At 49.7% G+C, this 19,733-nt stretch overlaps 5 protein-coding genes across 5 annotated transcripts; 4 read left to right on the top strand and 1 right to left on the bottom strand.

Moving 5' to 3' along the window:
- Positions 1-3,685: 3,685 nt before the first annotated feature.
- On the top strand, positions 3,686-4,294 carry N0V96_008924 (uncharacterized protein; the record flags this gene model as incomplete). Its single annotated transcript, XM_053188863.1, has 1 exon — positions 3,686-4,294. The coding sequence occupies one exon, from the start codon at positions 3,686-3,688 to the stop codon at positions 4,292-4,294; it is 609 nt and encodes a 202-aa protein (XP_053053629.1).
- A 1,602-nt stretch (positions 4,295-5,896) lies between these two features.
- On the top strand, positions 5,897-7,048 carry N0V96_008923 (uncharacterized protein; the record flags this gene model as incomplete). The annotated part of the gene is made up of 1 exon (XM_053188862.1): positions 5,897-7,048. The coding sequence occupies one exon, from the start codon at positions 5,897-5,899 to the stop codon at positions 7,046-7,048; it is 1,152 nt and encodes a 383-aa protein (XP_053053628.1).
- A 998-nt stretch (positions 7,049-8,046) lies between these two features.
- N0V96_008922 (uncharacterized protein) lies at positions 8,047-9,291 on the top strand (the record flags this gene model as incomplete). Its single annotated transcript, XM_053188861.2, has 2 exons — positions 8,047-8,419; positions 8,528-9,291. The coding sequence occupies 2 exons, from the start codon at positions 8,047-8,049 to the stop codon at positions 9,289-9,291; spliced, it is 1,137 nt and encodes a 378-aa protein (XP_053053627.1).
- A 3,039-nt stretch (positions 9,292-12,330) lies between these two features.
- N0V96_008921 (uncharacterized protein) lies at positions 12,331-13,467 on the top strand (the record flags this gene model as incomplete). The annotated part of the gene is made up of 1 exon (XM_053188860.2): positions 12,331-13,467. The coding sequence occupies one exon, from the start codon at positions 12,331-12,333 to the stop codon at positions 13,465-13,467; it is 1,137 nt and encodes a 378-aa protein (XP_053053626.2).
- A 1,652-nt stretch (positions 13,468-15,119) lies between these two features.
- N0V96_008920 (uncharacterized protein) lies at positions 15,120-16,787 on the bottom strand (the record flags this gene model as incomplete). Its single annotated transcript, XM_053188859.2, has 1 exon — positions 15,120-16,787. The coding sequence occupies one exon, from the start codon at positions 16,785-16,787 to the stop codon at positions 15,120-15,122; it is 1,668 nt and encodes a 555-aa protein (XP_053053625.2).
- Between the last annotated feature and the right edge of the window lie 2,946 nt (positions 16,788-19,733).

Genomic DNA, 19,733 nt, shown 5'->3' with positions numbered 1-19,733 from the left:
TCCCCTGAGTCGAATCCTGGGAGTGCACTCGTCCGCCTACATGGGACTGCAATGCCGTTCCCGTAACTCGGAGTCTGATGTCTAGTAGGTACAAAGAGTACTGATACCTGGAGATTTGGTGGGCCCTGTCTGACAATAACTCGTTTTCTAACAAATTCTGTTGCAAAGATGCCAGAGTGGTAATTCAAGCACGCATTGAATCTCAGTGCACAAACGCAAATGGTGATTTTGGTATGCGAATCTTGGCGCAGACGCCTATTTCGGATGCAAACTCATCAAATTATCACGGCAGTCCTTATCGAAGCTCTAAACCCCTTGAAGAACTTCATAGAAGGGTCAGAAGCTGTTCGATCAAAGTCGGTGAAACCTACGCGCTCGCAAAGATGAGCAGGTCCGCCAGGCATACTGCGGAGTACCATCAAACAGTAGGTCTCAGATCTCTTCTTGCTAACAGACGGGCTCGGCAATATGCAAACAACCCAACAAAAGTACTTGTCCCCGTCTCTTACTTCTTCGTTCGGTCGATCGAAGTAAAAAGGTATTTCCTCGGAGTTTCGAATCATGATGCCCGCGGATTGCTCTCTTGATATCGTCAGTACCGAAATGTCGAGAAAGACGCCGCTAACAGTTATGTTTCCCCCAATCACCGCGCCTGTGTCATCCTCTGTTGCTGGAGTGATGTCGACATTGCGGACGACGGTCTTATTGAGGAAGCGCGGAGTGACCGGCTCTTCAGAACCGCCATAAGGGATCCACATGGTGATGGGTCCGTTATGGGCTGCCCAAGACCATGATGGAGCAACGTAGTCCTCTGAAAAAGTACGCTCGGTTTCCCTATTTCTCACAGGCGCCCAGCACAAGCTGCAAAGGAAGTCGTGATCCAGCCAGTGACCGGCAGCGTACTTCGTGCGGAGACTTGACTGCACAATCCGGGCAACTCCAGATAGTGCAGTAAGCCTATCGGTGGCTACCGTCAACTTCCTTCGTGTGTAGTGCTCGATGGTACTCTGCCACATCCAGTTTGGCGTTTCCATATCGCCTAGTTCCAAGCGAGGTTCGTACAGCTCCTTGATGGTGACGAGACCCAGAGGCGCGGCAGGGAATGCACATTCGCATCGATACTCGTCTTCGAGACATTGGAAGTTCATCTCACCTCCAAAAAAGGTGAGGAGCCGAGACGCAAGAACTTCCTCTTGGAAACACCAGCTGCGGCTCAGTGTCCCGCGGGATTTCGGTTCCGCCAATGTGGACCAGCCAAGCCAACTGTGGTCCAGCATAGCTCTAGCAAATACGCTCAAGGCACTTTCTTCGCTCCCAATCTCCAGATTCTCCAACTGCGAAGACTGAAATCTGAAGAGTTCTTGTGGCAGGTGTGGTGTGGAGAGGAAGCCATCTTCAACACTATTCGAATCAGCAGCTGCAATCACGAGAATTGCGTTTCCGTAGATTTCCGCCATCTGTGAAGACTGCTCGGCCCAGTCCTTGGAGTTGATATCGCCTTGGATAATACAAAGGCCATCAATCCACAAAAAAGGAATCTCCAAGAATGCAGCAACCGTTACAGCGTCCTTGTATGTTTGGGGAAGACTCTCGTATGGGAGGTCGTCTAGGCGATCATGAAGATTCTGTGTGGTCGTCACACCCGTATTTTGTCGACCCCACGTATAGCTCAGGCAAGCATAATCACCATAATCCGCCATAGAATCCATGAGACGCAGCCTGTTTTCTGAGCCAAATTGTCGAAGATCAAGGACTCTTCGAGGTAATTTTGAAATCTGGCGGTGAGCCTCAAGAAACGATTTGTTTTGCAGAATCGCGCCCGAGCTTTCACCCTTCTCTGGATAGTTCTCGTTTCTGCCACCGACTTCATTCTCATCCTCTTTTTGAATTGTCTTGGCTGCTAACCCACCGTTGCATTGATGATTCTTGAGGCAATGATAAATCCATGCGTTTGCTTGTTGCAGCCTCACCTGCCAGCCCTGTTCTGAACTCCGCCCTCTAGTTAGGAGAATGGTTTCTTCCACATCGAGTGGCCGCCCTAGATGGTACTTGTTAGCCGCAATACCTCTTCTCTCCAGCATTCGGGATCATTGCCTTCTTTGATGAACAGCTCAAGGTTCTTCTCAGGCCCGGCGGCTAGATCATCGAGTATGTGAAATGGGTAGCACAGCTCTATCGTTTCCACCAATGGAAGGAGAGCAAACGCTGACTTGGTACAGTCGCCTGTCCTACACAGTCTAAAAGCTTCCGGCCGACATTTTTCACACTTGGAGCCAGTTGTAAAGTTTCTCCATTCGGGAGATAAGTGTGTCAAGGCCCTCTCAATGATGGAGCATCCAACGCACCCATGACTGGAACGGCTGCGCACTTGACGCAAGTCAACTATAACAAGATTCGACAAGTTTGAGCCACGATCTCGACTAAACTTATCCAACCCAAGGCCGCGGCAGAATGCGCATTCAATGAGGGTAGGGCTGTTCAGTAGAAGCTGAGCTGTTTGCGACATTGTGTGATGATATCGTGAGAAGCGGGGTAGAACAGGGGTGTTGGTTTTGCCTCTGTTCCTGACTTGAGATCGGGGATGAGAGAATGCCAGCAAAGTATCGGTAGAAAACAGTGATGCTTTGTCGCAATTTGAAATAGCGCATCAACAACATCAGACAAACGTATTATAACTGTAAATGCATGATTCCGATTAATGATCGGTGAGAAATTGCTGCTTGACTGATAGTAGCTACCTCTCCCATTACCTAGCGTGTGATGACTAAGTCAAAAGATGCCGCCAATTTTTACATCTCCTTCTACACCTTTTACTCAATTACAAATGCCACAACTTGAGCATTCAAGTTAAGCAGAAAGTCGTTCTTCTCAAAAAAGCAAGAAGGTAATGTGAAAAAAAGAAGCGCTAATATCATATCAGTCTTACGTGATTTATTATGCATGTAATCTAAGACTTGATTCAATTCAATCAGAATCGAGACGAGTGTGCATCTGCTCTGCCAAGCTTGTGTGCTAAGCCTCAGCCGCTCATCAAGCCATCCACCGAATCCTTCACACGCCAATGCTGACGACTAATCTTAGACGCCAATCCTTCTCCAACTTGTATGCTGTGCTCCGTCTTGCGCTGAGCCTCGCACTTTCACCTAGCTTCATTTCCAACATGTGTATCACCGATCTCAGCTAGAGTTCATCGGATCCCGCTATGGTTCATCCGGAGCTTCTGTGAGGCGAAGTTGGGAAACATTGATGGAAGCCTATGTTTATGCTTATCCGGATGACATTCCGGTCTTGCGGTCATTGCTGCGGACCACTTGGCGGACTTGCTAAGGTCTGGATCGAGGCTTGTTCGAGCCCTGCCGGAAGCCGTGCTATGGGCTAAGCCCGGGCCCCGATCTTGGGCCCGTCGTGACACTCTTCCAACGGAAGCCTGCCTACCTTAGCTCCAGCTCCAGCCCCGCTGTGCACCGCGACCATGAGGCTATCGTGAGGCGCTAGGCCATTTTCTTAGTGACGGAATGTAAATATAAAGACATGGCTCTTATCCAGATTATTTATCATGACCACTATCTCAACAGCCTACATCCAAACAAGCTTCTCTAATTTCAGAGTTCCGTCGCATCACAACTTGCTCCAACCTGCCTAATACATACTAGGTATTCTCCAGGCATTTCTCAACCGCGATAAAATGTCTTCCAAGCTCCTCCTCGCCCTGGGCAGCATCATTTCCCTTGCGGCGTCCCTGCCCCACGCTACTCGCGAGTGCTCTCAAGCCGTGGCGCCGAACATGATAGCTCATCCTCAACACTTCAACGTCTATCAATCCGCCACGCAACCGAACCACCCCACAGACAACGTCCCGCATCTTGACTTGCACACCAACATCACCCGCCAGGTTGTCATTTTCACCGGTATTCCGCCCTCGGCTACAACTTGCTCACTCGGCTGGCGCCAGGGGCCAATTGAGACCCGCGTCTTCCGCGTCGACGGCAACGGCCTCGTCTCTTCGCGCCAGCTCAAGTCCGATGGTTTCCCAACATGGACCAAGGAAAGCGACGTGCTGATCAACCCGACGACCATTGCGCCATTTCAAGAAGGCAGCAAGTTTTCGGCGGGCATGGATTTCACATTCTGGGATCAGCCTGACTTTTCCGCCCCGGCCACACACGGCGGCCCGAGTGTGAAGTGTGAGGAAAGAATCGTCGTAGAGCTTGCGGTCAATCTCGATAATGGGCAAGATGGTCGTGTGTTCATGCAGGATGACGCCGATAATGGCCTATACATTTCATACTCTTGAAAGGGAATTCATCAAACAAGTCATTAGAAATCGGACTTGAATCAATAGAACATACTGGAGGCATGGATATAATTTCTTCGCGAGGCGTGGACATAATGAATTCGCTATAGAAACATATTTACACAACGAGAACTTCTTAATGCGTATTTCGCCTACAGATGTGCAGCTTCAGACATTTTTCAGCCGTGGTCATTGGCAATCATAAGTCGAAGGTTGGTGCTAAAACAACATGAGCCACCTTTGCCCCACAGACGGTCATTAATTCAAGAAACTTGAGATAAGACCTCTAACCCTTGTTTGTGGGTGGCGCTAAGAACTTTCTCCTGGCTAAGCTAAACAAAGAATAAGTTGACTTACTGCCCTTCGAATAAATGCGAAATTCGAATGTTGACCAAACAGTAGTTGTTCTGAAGGTTGTAGTTTCTTAGCCAGCGAGCAAGCAAATGAGATCTTACTCAACATTATGCCTTCATTCACCCCTCGTAATTGTCTGCAAAATGTGTGCTTAGACTAAAGGAAGACCATTAGGTCACTATATTGCAAAGATTTGTTTCTAAAAGCCTTCCTACGTCTGGGGTCAGCAAAGTGAGCATCACCGTTGTATCGAGGGTTACGGTGTGAATACCAACGAGATTTGAAACTGACATCAATAATTCCACTGAACTCTCCTTCGAGATGAAAACCGGATTGAAACCCTTCTTTAGCTAACTTTCTCCTCCGTAACGCTTACCTTAAGAGTCGATTTCGGAGACGCTCCAATGTCATAAGGAATTCAAGGGCTCTACAATTGCTGAATCATCCGCGTCAGCAGGTTGCAGGACGAGAAGTTGGGGTAGTCTGGATCAAAAACGGTACGTACCGCGTCAGCCGGCTGCAGTAGCGTGCATAGATCAAGTGGACCTTCGCTCCGAAGCTGAGGTAAACCATCAACGTCAAAGAAGCATGTCCCATTTCCCGACTAGACAGCCGCCAAATCACAGCATCATTCTTAATTCCGAGTCTGTTCAGACTTTCTTGCTGACGTCGTTTCTTGCTCATCATGACTCTTTGCTTCGGTTTACAAGGGAAAATTGCCAACAAGACTGACGTCCACTACCAGAAATGGAGTACCGTCCACCTCGCTACACCAAGGTGAAGCAGTCTCCATCTGCAGCTCGGAATCGGTTCATGTCTTGAGAGCCAACTGACTTGCCATCTCCGTGCCCCAAACCCGCAATAACGCAGTCACAGCATTAGCATGTTGCCACATTAGTCGCCCTTTGAAACCGTTATCAGCGAGAGGTCAGTTGTACGCTCCTAGTGTCAGTACTTCTCCAGCTTAATTCCGAACGCTGTCAATTGATGGACCTAGTTACCACGTTGCCAAATGCCGCCTTTGGAGCAGCGCGCTAGGTTTTAAGACGAAAAGTCCGCTCAACATTGTTATGGCAAGAGAGTGTGCTCTGTCATGAAAGCGAATCTTACAAGTACTGCTGACGGCTCTTCCACAATGAATGTGATTCCCTCTTGAACTCAAATCATTCATTTCAACAGCGCCAACTTGTTACCTTAGAACCAAACCCATCAAATAGTGTGCTTTCTGAACACTCAGAATCATCCAATATGGCCCCTCAACTTCAACAACCCCTAGACACCTACCTGGCTCGGCATCGCCAGCTTTCCCCGACGGCGGCTGTCCGCGTGTCCCCACTTGCTCTTGGCGCCATGAATTTCGGCGAGAAGCAGAAAGCCACCATGGGCGAATGTACCAAGGAGACCGCTTTCGAAATCATGGATCACTACTACTCCCAGGGCGGCAACTTCATCGATACCGCAAACAACTACCAGGCCGGCCAGTCCGAGGAGTGGGTCGGCGAATGGCTCGCATCGCGAGGTAATCGCGACGATATTGTGCTCGCCACCAAGTACAGTAGTGCCTACCAGCTCCATGACAAGTCAAAGCTTCAATCCAATTACGGTGGCAACAGCACAAAGTCATTGAAGCACTCCGTTGCACGATCTTTGAAGGCCCTCCAAACGACCTACATAGACATTCTGTACCTTCACTGGTGGGATTATTCTGCCTCCATTCCCGAGGTCATGCACTCCCTCAATGATTTGGTCGTCTCTGGCCAAGTCCACTACTTGGGTATTTCGGACACCCCGGCCTGGGTGGTAGCCAAAGCAAACCAGTACGCCCGTCTCTCAGGGCTTCGCCAGTTCGTCGTCTACCAAGGCAACTGGAACGCGTCCCTGCGCGACTTTGAGCGGGAGATTATCCCCATGTGTCTGGATGAAGGCATGGGTCTTTGCCCTTGGGGCGTTCTCAACGCCGGCCGCTTCCAGACGGAGGAAGGCTTCAAGGAGCGCGAGAAGCACAATCCGGGCAGGCAGAACAAAGCCTCGGAACACGACAAGAAGGTTTCCAAGGCTTTAGAGAAGGTCGCCAACGCCAAGGGCGCGTCGCTTCCCGACGTTGCAGTCGCCTATATCATGCACAAAGCCCCGTTCGTCTTCCCTATTGTGGGTGGACGGAAGCTAGGCCACATCGAGAGCAACATCAAGGGACTTGGTCTCGCTCTCACTGAGGAGGATATCCGCGAGATTGAGGGTTCGCACGAGTTTGATCCTGGATTCCCTCATACTTTCCTGAGCGGTACCTCGCTTTTCGGAGGCGCTTCTAGGGGAGCTTACCATCCCGGGGATGTGTGGCTGACGAACTTGATGGGGAAGTTTGACTGGGTTGAAGCTCCCAAAGCAATTTCATCCGAATGAGGTTACATGTAACTTTTATCAGTCACTCAAGTTGTGACCCATGACACCTGAGCTGTCGCATACGTAGAGATAAAGAAAACATGTTACACTATGAATTCGTATATCCATTCCTAATTATCTGCCAGACTTGGCGGTGTGACTTTTTTCCAAGATAAGTGGGAACAGGCAATTCAGTCTTAATCTACCTTTCATTTTTGTTCTATTACCATAAGATCGATATCATTCCTAAAGAGGCCATCCTTCCAACTCTGTGCATCCTGGCGTATCTTCTCACGTACATGAGAAGTGTCCTGTAGGTGTACAGTCCAATTCTGGAAGGGCATGAGTTCTTCGTCTCATAGAATGAGAGAGTTCCTGGGTCAAACCATCCTGCCCTGATTTTGTATCTATCGACTGTTACGTCAGAGAAAACGTGGCAACTATAAAGGATAGAGAAAATTGCACCGATGACGACTTGTCAATGTGACTCAACGGGTTCAGAAAATTCCTCAAAGGGATATCGACCACAAAAGATGAGGCTTCAATCCTAGTCACCTTGCGGTTACAGTACTCCAGTAGCCAGTAGCAAGGTACTTGGCGAACGTCAAGCGATTGGCCGGACTTAAGAGAACTAACCGGCTGACGCTGGTTTGGTCCCATGGCCCGGGTCGAGCCTGGGGTGTGTTAGAAAGCGGATTCTCTTATGCAGCTAGGCCATCTACATGCACTAAGGAAGGTAAAGCACCTGAGTCGGCCCGTGACTTTGTGCTGATCTTCATGCCAAATCTGACGTATACCGGAGCAGTGGCCGAGATCGCGGACAAGGACACCGCCTCGATTGCTAAGACGCTGCGAAATTCCTTCCAGTTTGGCTAGAAGAGCCTTGTATTGAGGGAATGGAGCAAGTAAGAAATTCAAGAGCCAAGCTACTCAACATATAAAGATGGCACCCCCGAACGGAATGAAGGAGAGCTTACTTCCTCATTCACCTCAAGCAGTCACAGTTCTCATTCCTCGTCATGGCTCTGAACAACACTGTGGGCGCTTTCATGCGCGGCGTCATGTACCGCGGTGTACCCGGTGAGATGACCGTGGAAAATATTCCCATGCCCACCATCATCAGCCAGACCGACGCCGTAGTCCGCATCACGACTTCCGCTCTATGTGGTTCTGACCTACACGTATACCGCGGCTACCAGGGAGGTGCTCCTCCGTGGAACATGGGACACGAGGCTATTGGCTACATCTCCGAGCTTGGGAGCGCAGTCGCCGGGCTGGAAGTAGGTGACTACGTCATCATCCCTGACACTGTGAACCATGGTCGACTCGAGATGGAGCCCGCCGGTTTGGATTTCTACGGCAACGGAGCTGTCGTTACGGATGGTCTCCAGTGTAAGCCATCATTCCTTTCCTCAAGACCAGTCCATAAGGCTTTCATCGATGAGAATTCTTAATTCATTACCACTATGCTTTCCGAGGCTAACATGCAGCATGATTCAGCTGAGTACGCAAGAGTCCGATTCGCCGACTCTAATTTGATTCCCATCCCGCTTACGCGGGAGACAACCAACACCACCATTGAGCAAGATTACCTGACAATCTCCGACATTTTCGCTACAGGCTGGGCTAGTCTCGACTTTTCGGGCTTCGAAACAGGCGATACGGTAGCAGTCTTCGGCGCCGGCCCGGTTGGGCTCATGGCCGCCTACTCAGCTACTCTCCGAGGCGCCTCAAGGGTCTACGTAATAGACCACGTCCAAGCCAGACTCGACCGCGCCGCCTCCATCGGAGCAATTCCCATCAACTTTGCCGCCAGCGACCCGGTCGCCCAAATTATGGCTTCCGAACCGAACGGAGTTATGCGCTCCGTCGACTGCGTTGGCATCGAGGCTCTCAACTCGACCCTAGAGCACCAGCCTAACATCATCCTGGATCAAATGGTCAATCTTACCCATGTCGGCGGTGGCATTGGTCAAGTTGGTGTGTACATGGCGCAAACAGACTCAGCCGGCTCTCCTCTAGGATCCACATTTTCTCCCATCGCCGAATTCCCTCTGTCCGACTTCTTTGGCAAACGCTTGAAGTTCCAAGCCGGCCCCGTCGATCCCAAGGTGTACGCGCCGATGCTTGTGGAGCTTATTAGCAGCGGCAAAGCAAGTCCTCACTTCATCGCTTCGGCGAGTATCTCGATAGAGGATGTGCCGGCCTACTACGCCCGGTTCAACGTCCATGATGAGATCAAAGTTTTTATCAACTTTCCTTAACCGACCATATCAATGAGTTGTTTTCGCCCTCGGTCAACAGAAATGGCGCAACTGACAGTTCGCAATCAAGGACGGGAGTGTTGGAGACAAGGGTGCAGTTGAGGTTACACTCTCATTGGTTCACAGATGCCTCTTCGAGGCAACCTCACAAGTTCTCCGTAGGGAAGAAAACTTAATCAAACTACTTCTCGCTTTATTTTACATAGAATTACGCTTTTGTCATTAGGTCCTCTTCTCACACTTGGAAATCTCCTACGATGCCAACTGTTGTCAAATCGCAACCAAATTTTGTCGATGTGGACACAGAGAAGGCAGTGACCTCATCTGTCGAGTTTCTTGAATTTCTCCCAGAGTATAGTCACCCTGATCATGATATCCTGCGCATTTCCTTCGAGTCGGGTGATAATACATGTAGGTCCGGGGTAGTGGTCAAGTTGCCCGGCTGGCTCACAGCTTCCTCGTGGTGGAGCGCCTCCGATGACCGCCAGAAGACCTTCAGCAGCCAAAGCGCACGGAGGCACAATCCAGCCTTGGGTGGGGTCAAATCTCCTGTCATCAGTGCCAGGCGTGTTCCACTGTCCGTCACGAAATCCCCGATGGTAGCGATCAACGACACAAGGCGATCGGGGCAATGGGCTGGGAAGAACAACTCCGAGTTCATGGCTAGCATCCCAGGCTCTCAAGTCCAGAATGATTGAGATAGTTGACATAGCCCGTTTCGGGCAGGTGATTGTCGAAACGCCACGATAATCGAATCCTACTTTGCCAACCGAGTCAGAAATAGCGGTAGTGAATAAAATGCGTAGCATGATTCAAAGAGCCAGCTTCCTCTCAACTGTCATTTGCCGTCGTAGCGTCATTTTGACTGGAAGCCGTTTTCAAAAGAGGTGCATGAGCTGGGAAGTAAAGCTTTGCGTCCTCTCCTTGCTTACCTGGTAAGTCCGCAAATCTCACGATACCTTCACATACGACCATACCCATTGGAAAACTCGGGATCCCGTCCGCTCTCCCATAGATAAGCCAATGAGGGCCGGATTAGTAGTTGAGTCGGTGACGATCAGCGAATACCTGGTGTTGTATGTTATTTCGTTTATTTTTTGTTCGAACTCTCAGTGGTGCTGCAGTTTTGATGGGACATGGTGGGTGACGATCGCGGCGTTTTCGCGCTCCAATGCGGCTTTGTTGGGTCCCCTCCCATTTCTTCGGTAATCCAACATTACATGTAATTGTATGTACAGTACTAACACGATAGCGACTCGGGCTGCCTCCTCAGGGTTCAATTGCTCGGCGATAAACCAACGATCATCTTTGGAGACTGGATGTTTCTCATTCATCAAATTGAAAAATGAAAACAATAGCCCCTTTCTTTAGCTATTTTGGAACTATCTAACGGGGCTGGGGGATCGATGCTGTCACTCAAGATAGCTAGTATCCTGGCTTGCTGTCAATACTTTTCGCTTCAACTGTCTCGTTTTCAATACACCGGGCTTAGAACGAACCTGCACTCTGCAATTACAAGATTTGTCGCGTCGTGAGACGGATCTCGAGGTGTACGGAGGATATACCGATTTCTTGCCTGTTCGAGACAGCTCGACAAGGGTTATACAATCTTCCTCGGTATGCCAGCGTGCGTCAGAGCTATTGAGTGTCAGGAGAGAATGCACACCAAGGCCTTTCAGCGGTGACTGGCAAGGAGCACATCGTCATTGTAGCATGCTGTCCAGCCAGCACCGCAGCTGGTTGGGTCGTGATACCTGATAGCGCAGCTCAGTCAAATGGATGTTAACTTACAACGAAGTCCCGAGAAAATTAGTATGCGTCAGAATCGATGATGTGTAGCATGCATAATGCCATGTCAAGTCGACTGGCTCGGGTCGCCGAGAAGCAAGTGCTGAGTCCCTAGAGGCCCATCTCTACAAACCAGACCGGACACATGAAGCTGATCTTGACAACCAAAGGATGGCGCAAGATGAGATATGCGATATTGTGTGGAGATTAGAACTATCCGAGTGAATGGGAGAGGTGTATTACAGCAGGCGTACCGTTCGGACTAATTCAAATCACAAAACCTTGCCAATTATTACGTTTCCGACCAGATGAATGGCACACCACCGGGATCTCAACCGTCACTAAACCATGGGATTGTACACCCCGCCGGGATCTCACATGTTGGTTTGTCACAAGACAAACTTACATGTGAGATATGAATTAGCAGACAATTTTAGGTAGCTCTCATTTACGTCCAAGTACTTGAAGATCCAGCCGATGTTTGGTACTGGATGTGCTTGATAATATGAGCGGGTTGACGTCAACACCCAAGGCTCCAGTTTTTCTCTAACTAGAAAGTAGGCCTCAGTTTTCTCAATTTACGAGAACAAGGTAAATATATTCAGACTATCATACAATTCGTTATTATCTCTTCCTGAAATGCGTGCCCTTGTGCTGGCGTCGACTCGTGACCGATGGGATAACTCCTCTGCAAAATTGGTATGGTGGCTACCTACTTTATTCAGGTGGGGAACTCACGCACCCCGCCGGGATTTCAAATTATAGGCCCTTGACGTTTGGGGCATTTCGTCGAACTGGTATTGAGAATTCCGGCGGGGTGTAGTAGTTTTCCCACCGGCATGGGAGCCCTCTACAATTACCGTCGGCGTGATATTGGCTGTTCATGCACTCTGCTTAGGCGTCGCCACTTGCACATCTGAAGGCACCTGAGGCCTTAAGTAACCTCGGTCGTCTGCTCACTAAAGTCAAGATCTTACACGCAATCCGTCTCACTGTAAAGCAAGCTGGAAAGAACTCCTATCCCTCATTATGATGTCCTCTTACATCCGTCAGGCCTTTCTACTTGTGGCTACTCTTTGGGGTTGTGCTCGATTTGCCCAAGCCGATAACCCCATTGTCCAAACTATCTATACGGCAGATCCTGCCCCGATTGTCTTCGACAACAGAGTGTACTTATTCACCGGACATGATGAGAACGTAACAGCACCGTCTGTCGACATGCGCGATTGGCGTCTTTTCTCATCAGCCGATATGGTTAATTGGCAGCACCACGGTTCTCCTCTATCACTCTCGGCTTTCAGTTGGGCTAGTAGAGACGCATGGGCTGCACAAGTCATTCAACGAAACGGCTTGTTCTACTACTACGTTACGATCACCAATGACGTTACCGGCGGAAGATCCATCGGCGTTGCAGTGAGCGAGGAGATCACGGGCCCTTATCGAGACGCAATCGGAAAACCTCTTGTCGAAGATGGTCAGATCGACCCAACCGTCTTCATCGATGATGACGGTCAGGCCTACTTATACTGGGGCAACCCGGGCCATTCATACGTCAGACTGAACGAGGATATGGTCTCATACAGCGGCAATACTATCCAGGTTGAACTCACGGTAGAGAGCTTCGGAGAGCGAATCGGAAACCCTTATCGGAAGACTACACTTGAGGAAGGTCCTTGGTTCTACAAGTGCAACGGCCTGTACTATATGGTTTTCGCTGCAAACTGCTGTAGTGAGGATCTCCGATACTCAACTGGGCCCAGTGCTACCGGCCCCTGGACTTATCGCGGTCTCATTATGCCCGTGCAGGGTAGAGCCAACTCGAATCACCCAGGAGTCATTGAATTTGCGGGGAAATCTTACCTTTTCTATCACAACGGGGCTTTAGTTGGAGGTGGCAATAATCTTCGCTCAGTCTCAGTCGAGAGCTTCACCTACACCTCAAATGGTTCGATTCCTCAGATGAATATGACCGCAGAGGGGCCAGAGCAAGTCGTTGCACTGAACCCATTCATTCGCCAGGAGGCAGAGACGATCGCATGGTCTCAAGGCATCCAGACCGATGCGATCGGGGATGGTGGCATTCAGGTCTCTTTTATCGAGAATGGGGGTTTCATTAAGGTCAAGGGTGTCGCATTCGACAATGGTGCAACCGAATTCAGGGCGCGAGTTTCGTCGGCGACCGCTGGCGGCGATATCGAACTACGTCTTGATAATAGTGCTGGTTCACTTATTGGAGTTTGTCATGTGCCATCATCTGGAGGGTGGGATGTTTGGATCACTGTATCCTGCCCAGTGGTTGATGCCGTTGGCACTCATGACCTGTATCTCAACTTTATTGGCATTGGAGGAGGTTATTTGTTCAATTTTGACTGGTGGCAATTTCAGTAAAGCTGCAGGCAACAGTCATTAGATGAGAATGACAGCTTTTGTCATTTGAGTCTATTTTTACCTTATCATCCTTAATGTAGACTGGAATGCCACAAGTAGCTAAGCATTTCACACGCGTAACTCAATCTCTAGGACGGTTATCTCAATATCCAGGGCCACCTGTCGACAACCCCCATCGCACTCAGAGTTTTGAAACAATGTCTAAGAGTATTTTGAAATCACAAATGGAGTATGACCGCGGTTAATCGTATCATCGCATCAATATCGTATTTTCCATAGGTGACTAAACTCCAGGACTGGTGCGGTATGAACACGTATAGTGTGATACGAAGCTAGGTACGCCATTAAAGACCGCGGAGGGACTCGTAGTCACATTTCTACCTTTACTTTTACTATGGATAAGACATGTTGATTTTTACTTAAGTGATTTGTTTGATTGATCCTGTTCTCCGTCACCGGAGGATGTCACTAGTGCATGCTAATCTTCCTCATCATTGCCCTGTTCAACCAGTCTCTCAAATTTGGGACGATCCCATTTCCGCCCCTCTCTGTCACCAGGCCAGCCCGCCTTCTTCATCTTCCTAACCAGCCTGTTATGGCTGAAATCATCACCGGGATCAGAATCAGAGTCGGGCTCGGACTCATATTCCCAGTACATGTTATGCCTCATGATGGACATATCCCATGAACCAAGCCCAATCCAGTTCATTTCCCGGAACCTCTCCTTGCAGATAGTGAAAAAGTCAGCCGGCTCATACACGTTGAACTCGTTACGCCATTCGTTGGCCCATCACCCGCGAACCGTGCCAGAGTGCTGTTCAGCTCGGGCGCGGGCTCATCGTGCTGCCCTTTCGGGTCGCCCCAGTAGATGTAGCCGTCGTCGGTATCTAGGATGACTTGGTAGCCACTCTTACCCCTGCAGGTTGCGATGCCGACGCACGAAGGCGGGATCGGGGGGGTCTCGGCCAGTGTAAGGCGCAGCGGTGCCTTCGATTTTGCCGTCGCAGATTTTCTTCTGGATGTCCTCATGGCGATAGTGGATAATAGGGGTGTATTTCATGACGATAGGCGCGTAAAAAAGGTCATGCTCGGCACGTAGGGAATGTGGCGGAGGAGGTCGATGGCGGTGCTGTTTCTCTTGGGATTAGCCAAAGTCTCCTGGTTGATCAAATGCCATTCACTAGCTGGAGCCTTCACAATAGTAGCATTCCGGAAGATGCGATTACAGAAGTGGAAGTGGTCTGCCAACAGACGGACGAACTCATATCGATTATCCACCATGCCAAGGGCTAGCGGCCGTTGAGAGCGGAAATGTTTGGAAGATGATGGGACTGGAGTGTCTGCGTGAGACTGCCAAGAGAGGCAATAGGCTCAAACAAGGCAATGAGGACGTGTGGGGTCCCCTGGCTCACACACATCCTTGTGATGCTCAGGGCCGAGTCAGGGATTCATGTTGTAGCCTTTCGGTCAAATTTTATGGGTCTGAACTCATAATAAGTCATCAGCTTACCTTCATCAGGCCGGTGCTCTGCTACTTGACATCCTCGCATACAGTGGGTTTCCGATATGAATCAAGAACTCGAAAGTGAATTTTGATGAACATCACGCCACTCCAAATTGAAAGTTGATGCGTTTCTCGCTATCATGCTTGTTTATTCTAAAATAATTTCCAACTTCTTCAACCCTCTAAAGAAATCCCGTCGATATCCAAAGCCAATGCCTATTCGCTGGAAAGCCTTCGTGGCATTCTGATGGCGCAGGAGAAGCATAGCATGCTCGGATATGGCAAGACAGTGAACCTCCAATAACAGTCCCTCATTAATGTCCTCCGCGAGCCTGCAGTAGTCCAACCCGGCGACGATCTCTTGTTTCCGCGCCTCATATGCAACTAAGCTACCCGTGAGGCGATCGACCGCGTGGACATCCTGGCCCGGGTTGGAACCAAAGCTGAACTTGTTGACTCCGTCCACGCAGACACAAATGTCGTCCCACTCCCGAAGCTGTGATCCGGGGCTCCAAAGATTTCTCAGAAGCCCTCGGACACGGACACGACTCAAACTGGACCCTTGAGCCACCGCCTCTGATGCCTCGGTATTGACACTGGCCACGTCACCGAGCAGCTCCATATTGGCCGGCATCTCGAATTCGTGCCACATGCGAGCCCCCAGACCGATAGGAAGACTCGCCCAAGACCAGCTCGGGGCTCCTACCGTGCGTGGCCATCCTATATCAAGCCCTGGTGGTTTAGAGACGCGCCACAAGAGATCCTGCGCAAATGTTTCCCGCCATAAACCCGCCAAATACTCGTTGTACCCGGAAATAGCGGTCAAGTACCGCGTCGCTAGTCCTGCCAACGCGTTGAACCGATCTGCCGGATTACTCAGGCTCCGAGCCGTGTATGACTCTACGATGGAGTTCCATACAAGCCAGATCTCCTTGTGTTCCGATATGCGACACTCAGCAAGGAATTTGCCTATGTGAGTGGTAGAAGGTTGAGGAGAGTTAGGAGAAGATGTCTGCTCAATGTACTCGCCACGTCCACATGCCCAGCTGAATTGCTGGCCACCCCAGAAAAGCAGCCGCGGGGACAAATGCTCCTCTTGAAGTGTCCATGCACGAAGAGACAGCGGGGCTCTTGAGCGGAGACTAGCAGGCGCCGTAGGGTTCACGGTAAGCCAGGAATTGCCGATGCGACATGGCTTGACTTGCTTTGACCACGCGAGACGCGGCATCAGCAACGGCTGCGTGGCCTTGATCGTCATTGTTGCACAAATGGTGAGAGCGGCGTTGCCGTAGACCTCCTGCATACGGTGTATCTCCATCTCCTTGTCTTGAACGTCATCCTGGATGATGCACAGCGAGTCAACCCAGAGGAAGCATAGCTCAAGTCCGTTCTCTGGGTCGCTTAATCGCCGGGTGATTCTTATAGCATCGCGGACCGTACTTGGAAGATTCTCGGTGTCAAACGGTCGGTATCGACTTTTCAAGTTAGACATCATCGTCTGTCCCTGTTCGACTAGCTCGTTTTCATCCGCACTGAACGTGCCGGTGCCCCAGCAATAGCTCAGTGCCGCATAACGAGTGGCCTTTCCGTTCGCAACTAGACTCTCGCTATCGACCAACTGTGCTTGTGAGTCAGCGAGAAGGTGAAGAAGCCGCGTAGGCCTGCGGTCCGAAAATGCGAGGTTTCCGCAGTCAATGTGACACTGTTCACACCCGCGGAGCCAACCTTTAATCTGTTGAAAGATGATGTCGTCCTTTGAATTCTTCGACAGCTTCATAGGAGGCTTCGTGTCCATTATCGGTGCGCAGCGAACCATTGCCATGGGAATCCTGCCTTCTCCATCTTCCTTGACGTGTATTTGTATCGCAAAGCCACTATCCTCATCGACCAATTTCGCGCAAATCGACCCTGAAGAATGCTCTAATAAAGCAGCATGGCCGGAATCCACGCCTTCGAGAAGCAGAGCCTGGCGAAAAATACGGCAAGTGACGCAGAGCTGAGCACATCTGTCGAGAGAGGCATAATCTTCGTGGAAAACCACAGCCTTGGGTGGTAGAATGTTATGACGCCTCTGGAAATCGAAGAGAGCCCGGATCTGTTTGCAGCCTCGGCACTTTTTTTGTCCGTCCAGATCACCGAAGTCTTCGATAGTGGAAAAGCCGTCATCTTTCTTCCGTCCTTGAAATAACCACGACATCATCCTTTGCGAGGCTGAAGTGGCTCAGAAAGGTCGGTTTTCGATTTTCAAGTCATCATCCCTTCGATATCATGTAGATCACGCGCAGTGCCCCTCTGAACACATGGGAGGCTTTATTACTTTGCGGCAGAGTCGGGCTGACTTTCTTGGCTCAACGAATCGCATGTTGAGACCTGATTTGGCTGTAAGACATTCCACGTCGGCCATTCCTTCGCTTACTAATATACGTCCGCGAGTTCTTTATTCACAGTCAGGCTGTTGGTTTTCAGGGTATTTGCCGCACCCATACTCCACAGACGGTATTCAGCCCCAAATGTCCCATTACTGTGGTGCAAGATAACAGTCATGTTTTGAGTCATCACTTTTGCATCCCTAACGCGAGAGGGTATGTAAATAGACTCGCATATCTGAGCAGGTCCTTTTCGCGTCTGTTACTCCACGAGGAGACAAGGATCATTCAGCGCATGTAGCGTGCTTCCTGGATTTCATCCTGGAACTAGCGAGGAAGAAGATATCGAAGAAAGATGTATGTGTTTCATAGAGTTGATTTTGCGGAGATAAACATATCAAAGCCCTTCATTACCCCCATAAGCTTTCAACTATCAGTATATGGCTCTACATCAGCAAGCTGCTCTCGGTCAAATAATTCAGAAGCCCGAGCCTCTGAAGCATCTTCGCAGATTTTCCAGATATCCACTACAACAGCAGCGAGCGCGACAACTCTACACAAGTTGGTTAGTCTGTATCCAGATCAAAGAGTGGGAATCAGGTAGCTTTTCACGTACGAAGCCACCCCAGCTACACCGCCGGCCGCCTTTTCGAGGCCAGTCGATCCATACGTTCGAAATGATGAGGCAAAAGACCAGTCCGCCGCGGCGAATCCCGCAGCAAATAAGGCGCTGATGAGGAGTATGACGCGGCGGCTATTCAGACGGCTCTCTTCGGTCATCAAGGTGTTCGGCCGTTGAGACGAAGAGATTGCGGACAAAATGAGTGTGTTCACGAAGAGTGAAAAACAGCTCTGGAAGTATTTCATTGGTAAGCAACTATTCTAAAAATATTCCAAATTCACGAGGGGAGGGAACGAGAAAGTTGACGCACTAGAGCAGAGGATCCCCATGGAATCACGGGAGGCATCGGGTGATGGAATTCCAATGGCATTGATACAAAGGCCGCGATGCCGGCCATCATGAAAGCAAATTGAGTGAGGAGATAGACTCCGTGAACGGTGAACCAATGTAATCGGATCATTACGAAGGTTTCGATCAATTAATTGGTGGCAGTGCAGTGAACGGTTGATTTCTTTCGTCTCAGGCGTAGCTTTTCCGTGATAGCAAGAAGCTGAAATTCTCCGGCTCACGTTCTCCAAGAGATTGATCTTATGTATTTGACAGGGGGCCTCCATCGAAAGAGGCCTTTCTGAGCATCTACCTAACGCCACGTCACATGACTAAAGAAGTGTCCCATACGTTTCCGTCTTCTTCTGAGACATTATATCGCCCTGCTTACAGGTAGCGTACTTTCTCGGTTACACCAACAGTATTCTTGGAAAAACTGAGAAAGCCACCAAGAATGATGTGGGCGAAGCTGCTGAGTCGCTGAGTAAGAGTCTTGTCTAAGCTGCCTGAATCTAATTATACTTTCGACGCCTGCGCCACAAGCTGTGCCCGACATAAGCAGGCAAGGCAGGATGTCAGGCGAGGCTTAGTAATAGCTCAATATTGGAGCTTCTGCAGAGGTGGATTGACCTGCATGACGCTCGATTCTGTACTTGAGCCAGGAGCGGCACCTACAGATGTAGATGTTTTACGACCTTGCTCAATTTATGGAAGAGCTACATACGTTCAAAACCATAATGCTAGCGAATTCTCCGAAGGTCTTGTCTGTTTTGTTCAATGCGACTTGAGACTTGCTGTCGACATGAGCTACGTGTGTACCTTTGATTGGTGCGCCAAGAAGACACATCTGCCTGAGACATTCCTGAGTTCCCGGTGATGAGGGGTAAGCAATATATCTAGATAGAGGAGATGATGGAAAACAAGTGCATCGACTCATACATCATTAGCAACTCCACGGCCTGAGGTGAAGATCTCAGCGCTCATAGACTTATTCACTTTGTAAATCCCCGTAAAGTACAATCAGCTTAGAGCCTCTTAATAAAAGTCCGTCCGAGAGCTAATGCGAGACTATTGCGTATTGCTCTTACTCATCTGAATCTCCAGCACCGCGAATCATCATGGCTTGTCGGTTCTGCAACGAAGGGAAGTGGCCAATAAGCACTGTTACGTGGGAGGACCTCCGGCAGGGTATACAAGACGGCTGCTCTCAGTGCGTCTTCATCGATCAATGTGTCAGATTGGCTCCGTTTGATACAAAGCAGGTCGACCGAATTTTTATTCGACAAGGCAACTACTATGAAGTCTTTTCTGAGGAGCTGTACAAAGAAGCAAGGGTTGACGTATTCACTACAGATGGTAAATCACTCCATCCTAAGCACTCCAGGCAGTAATTTCCATCAGGTATCTAATCTTGCAGGAGAAGGTCTATTGTGCCATGATGTTCGTC

Source organism: Colletotrichum fioriniae, assembly GCF_027942845.1.
Source record: "Colletotrichum fioriniae strain IMI 355084 chromosome Unknown scaffold_11, whole genome shotgun sequence".
Taxonomy (NCBI): Eukaryota; Fungi; Ascomycota; class Sordariomycetes; order Glomerellales; family Glomerellaceae; genus Colletotrichum; species Colletotrichum fioriniae.
Note: the sequence above shows the minus strand (reverse complement) of the source record. Positions and strands in the feature narration are given on the sequence as shown.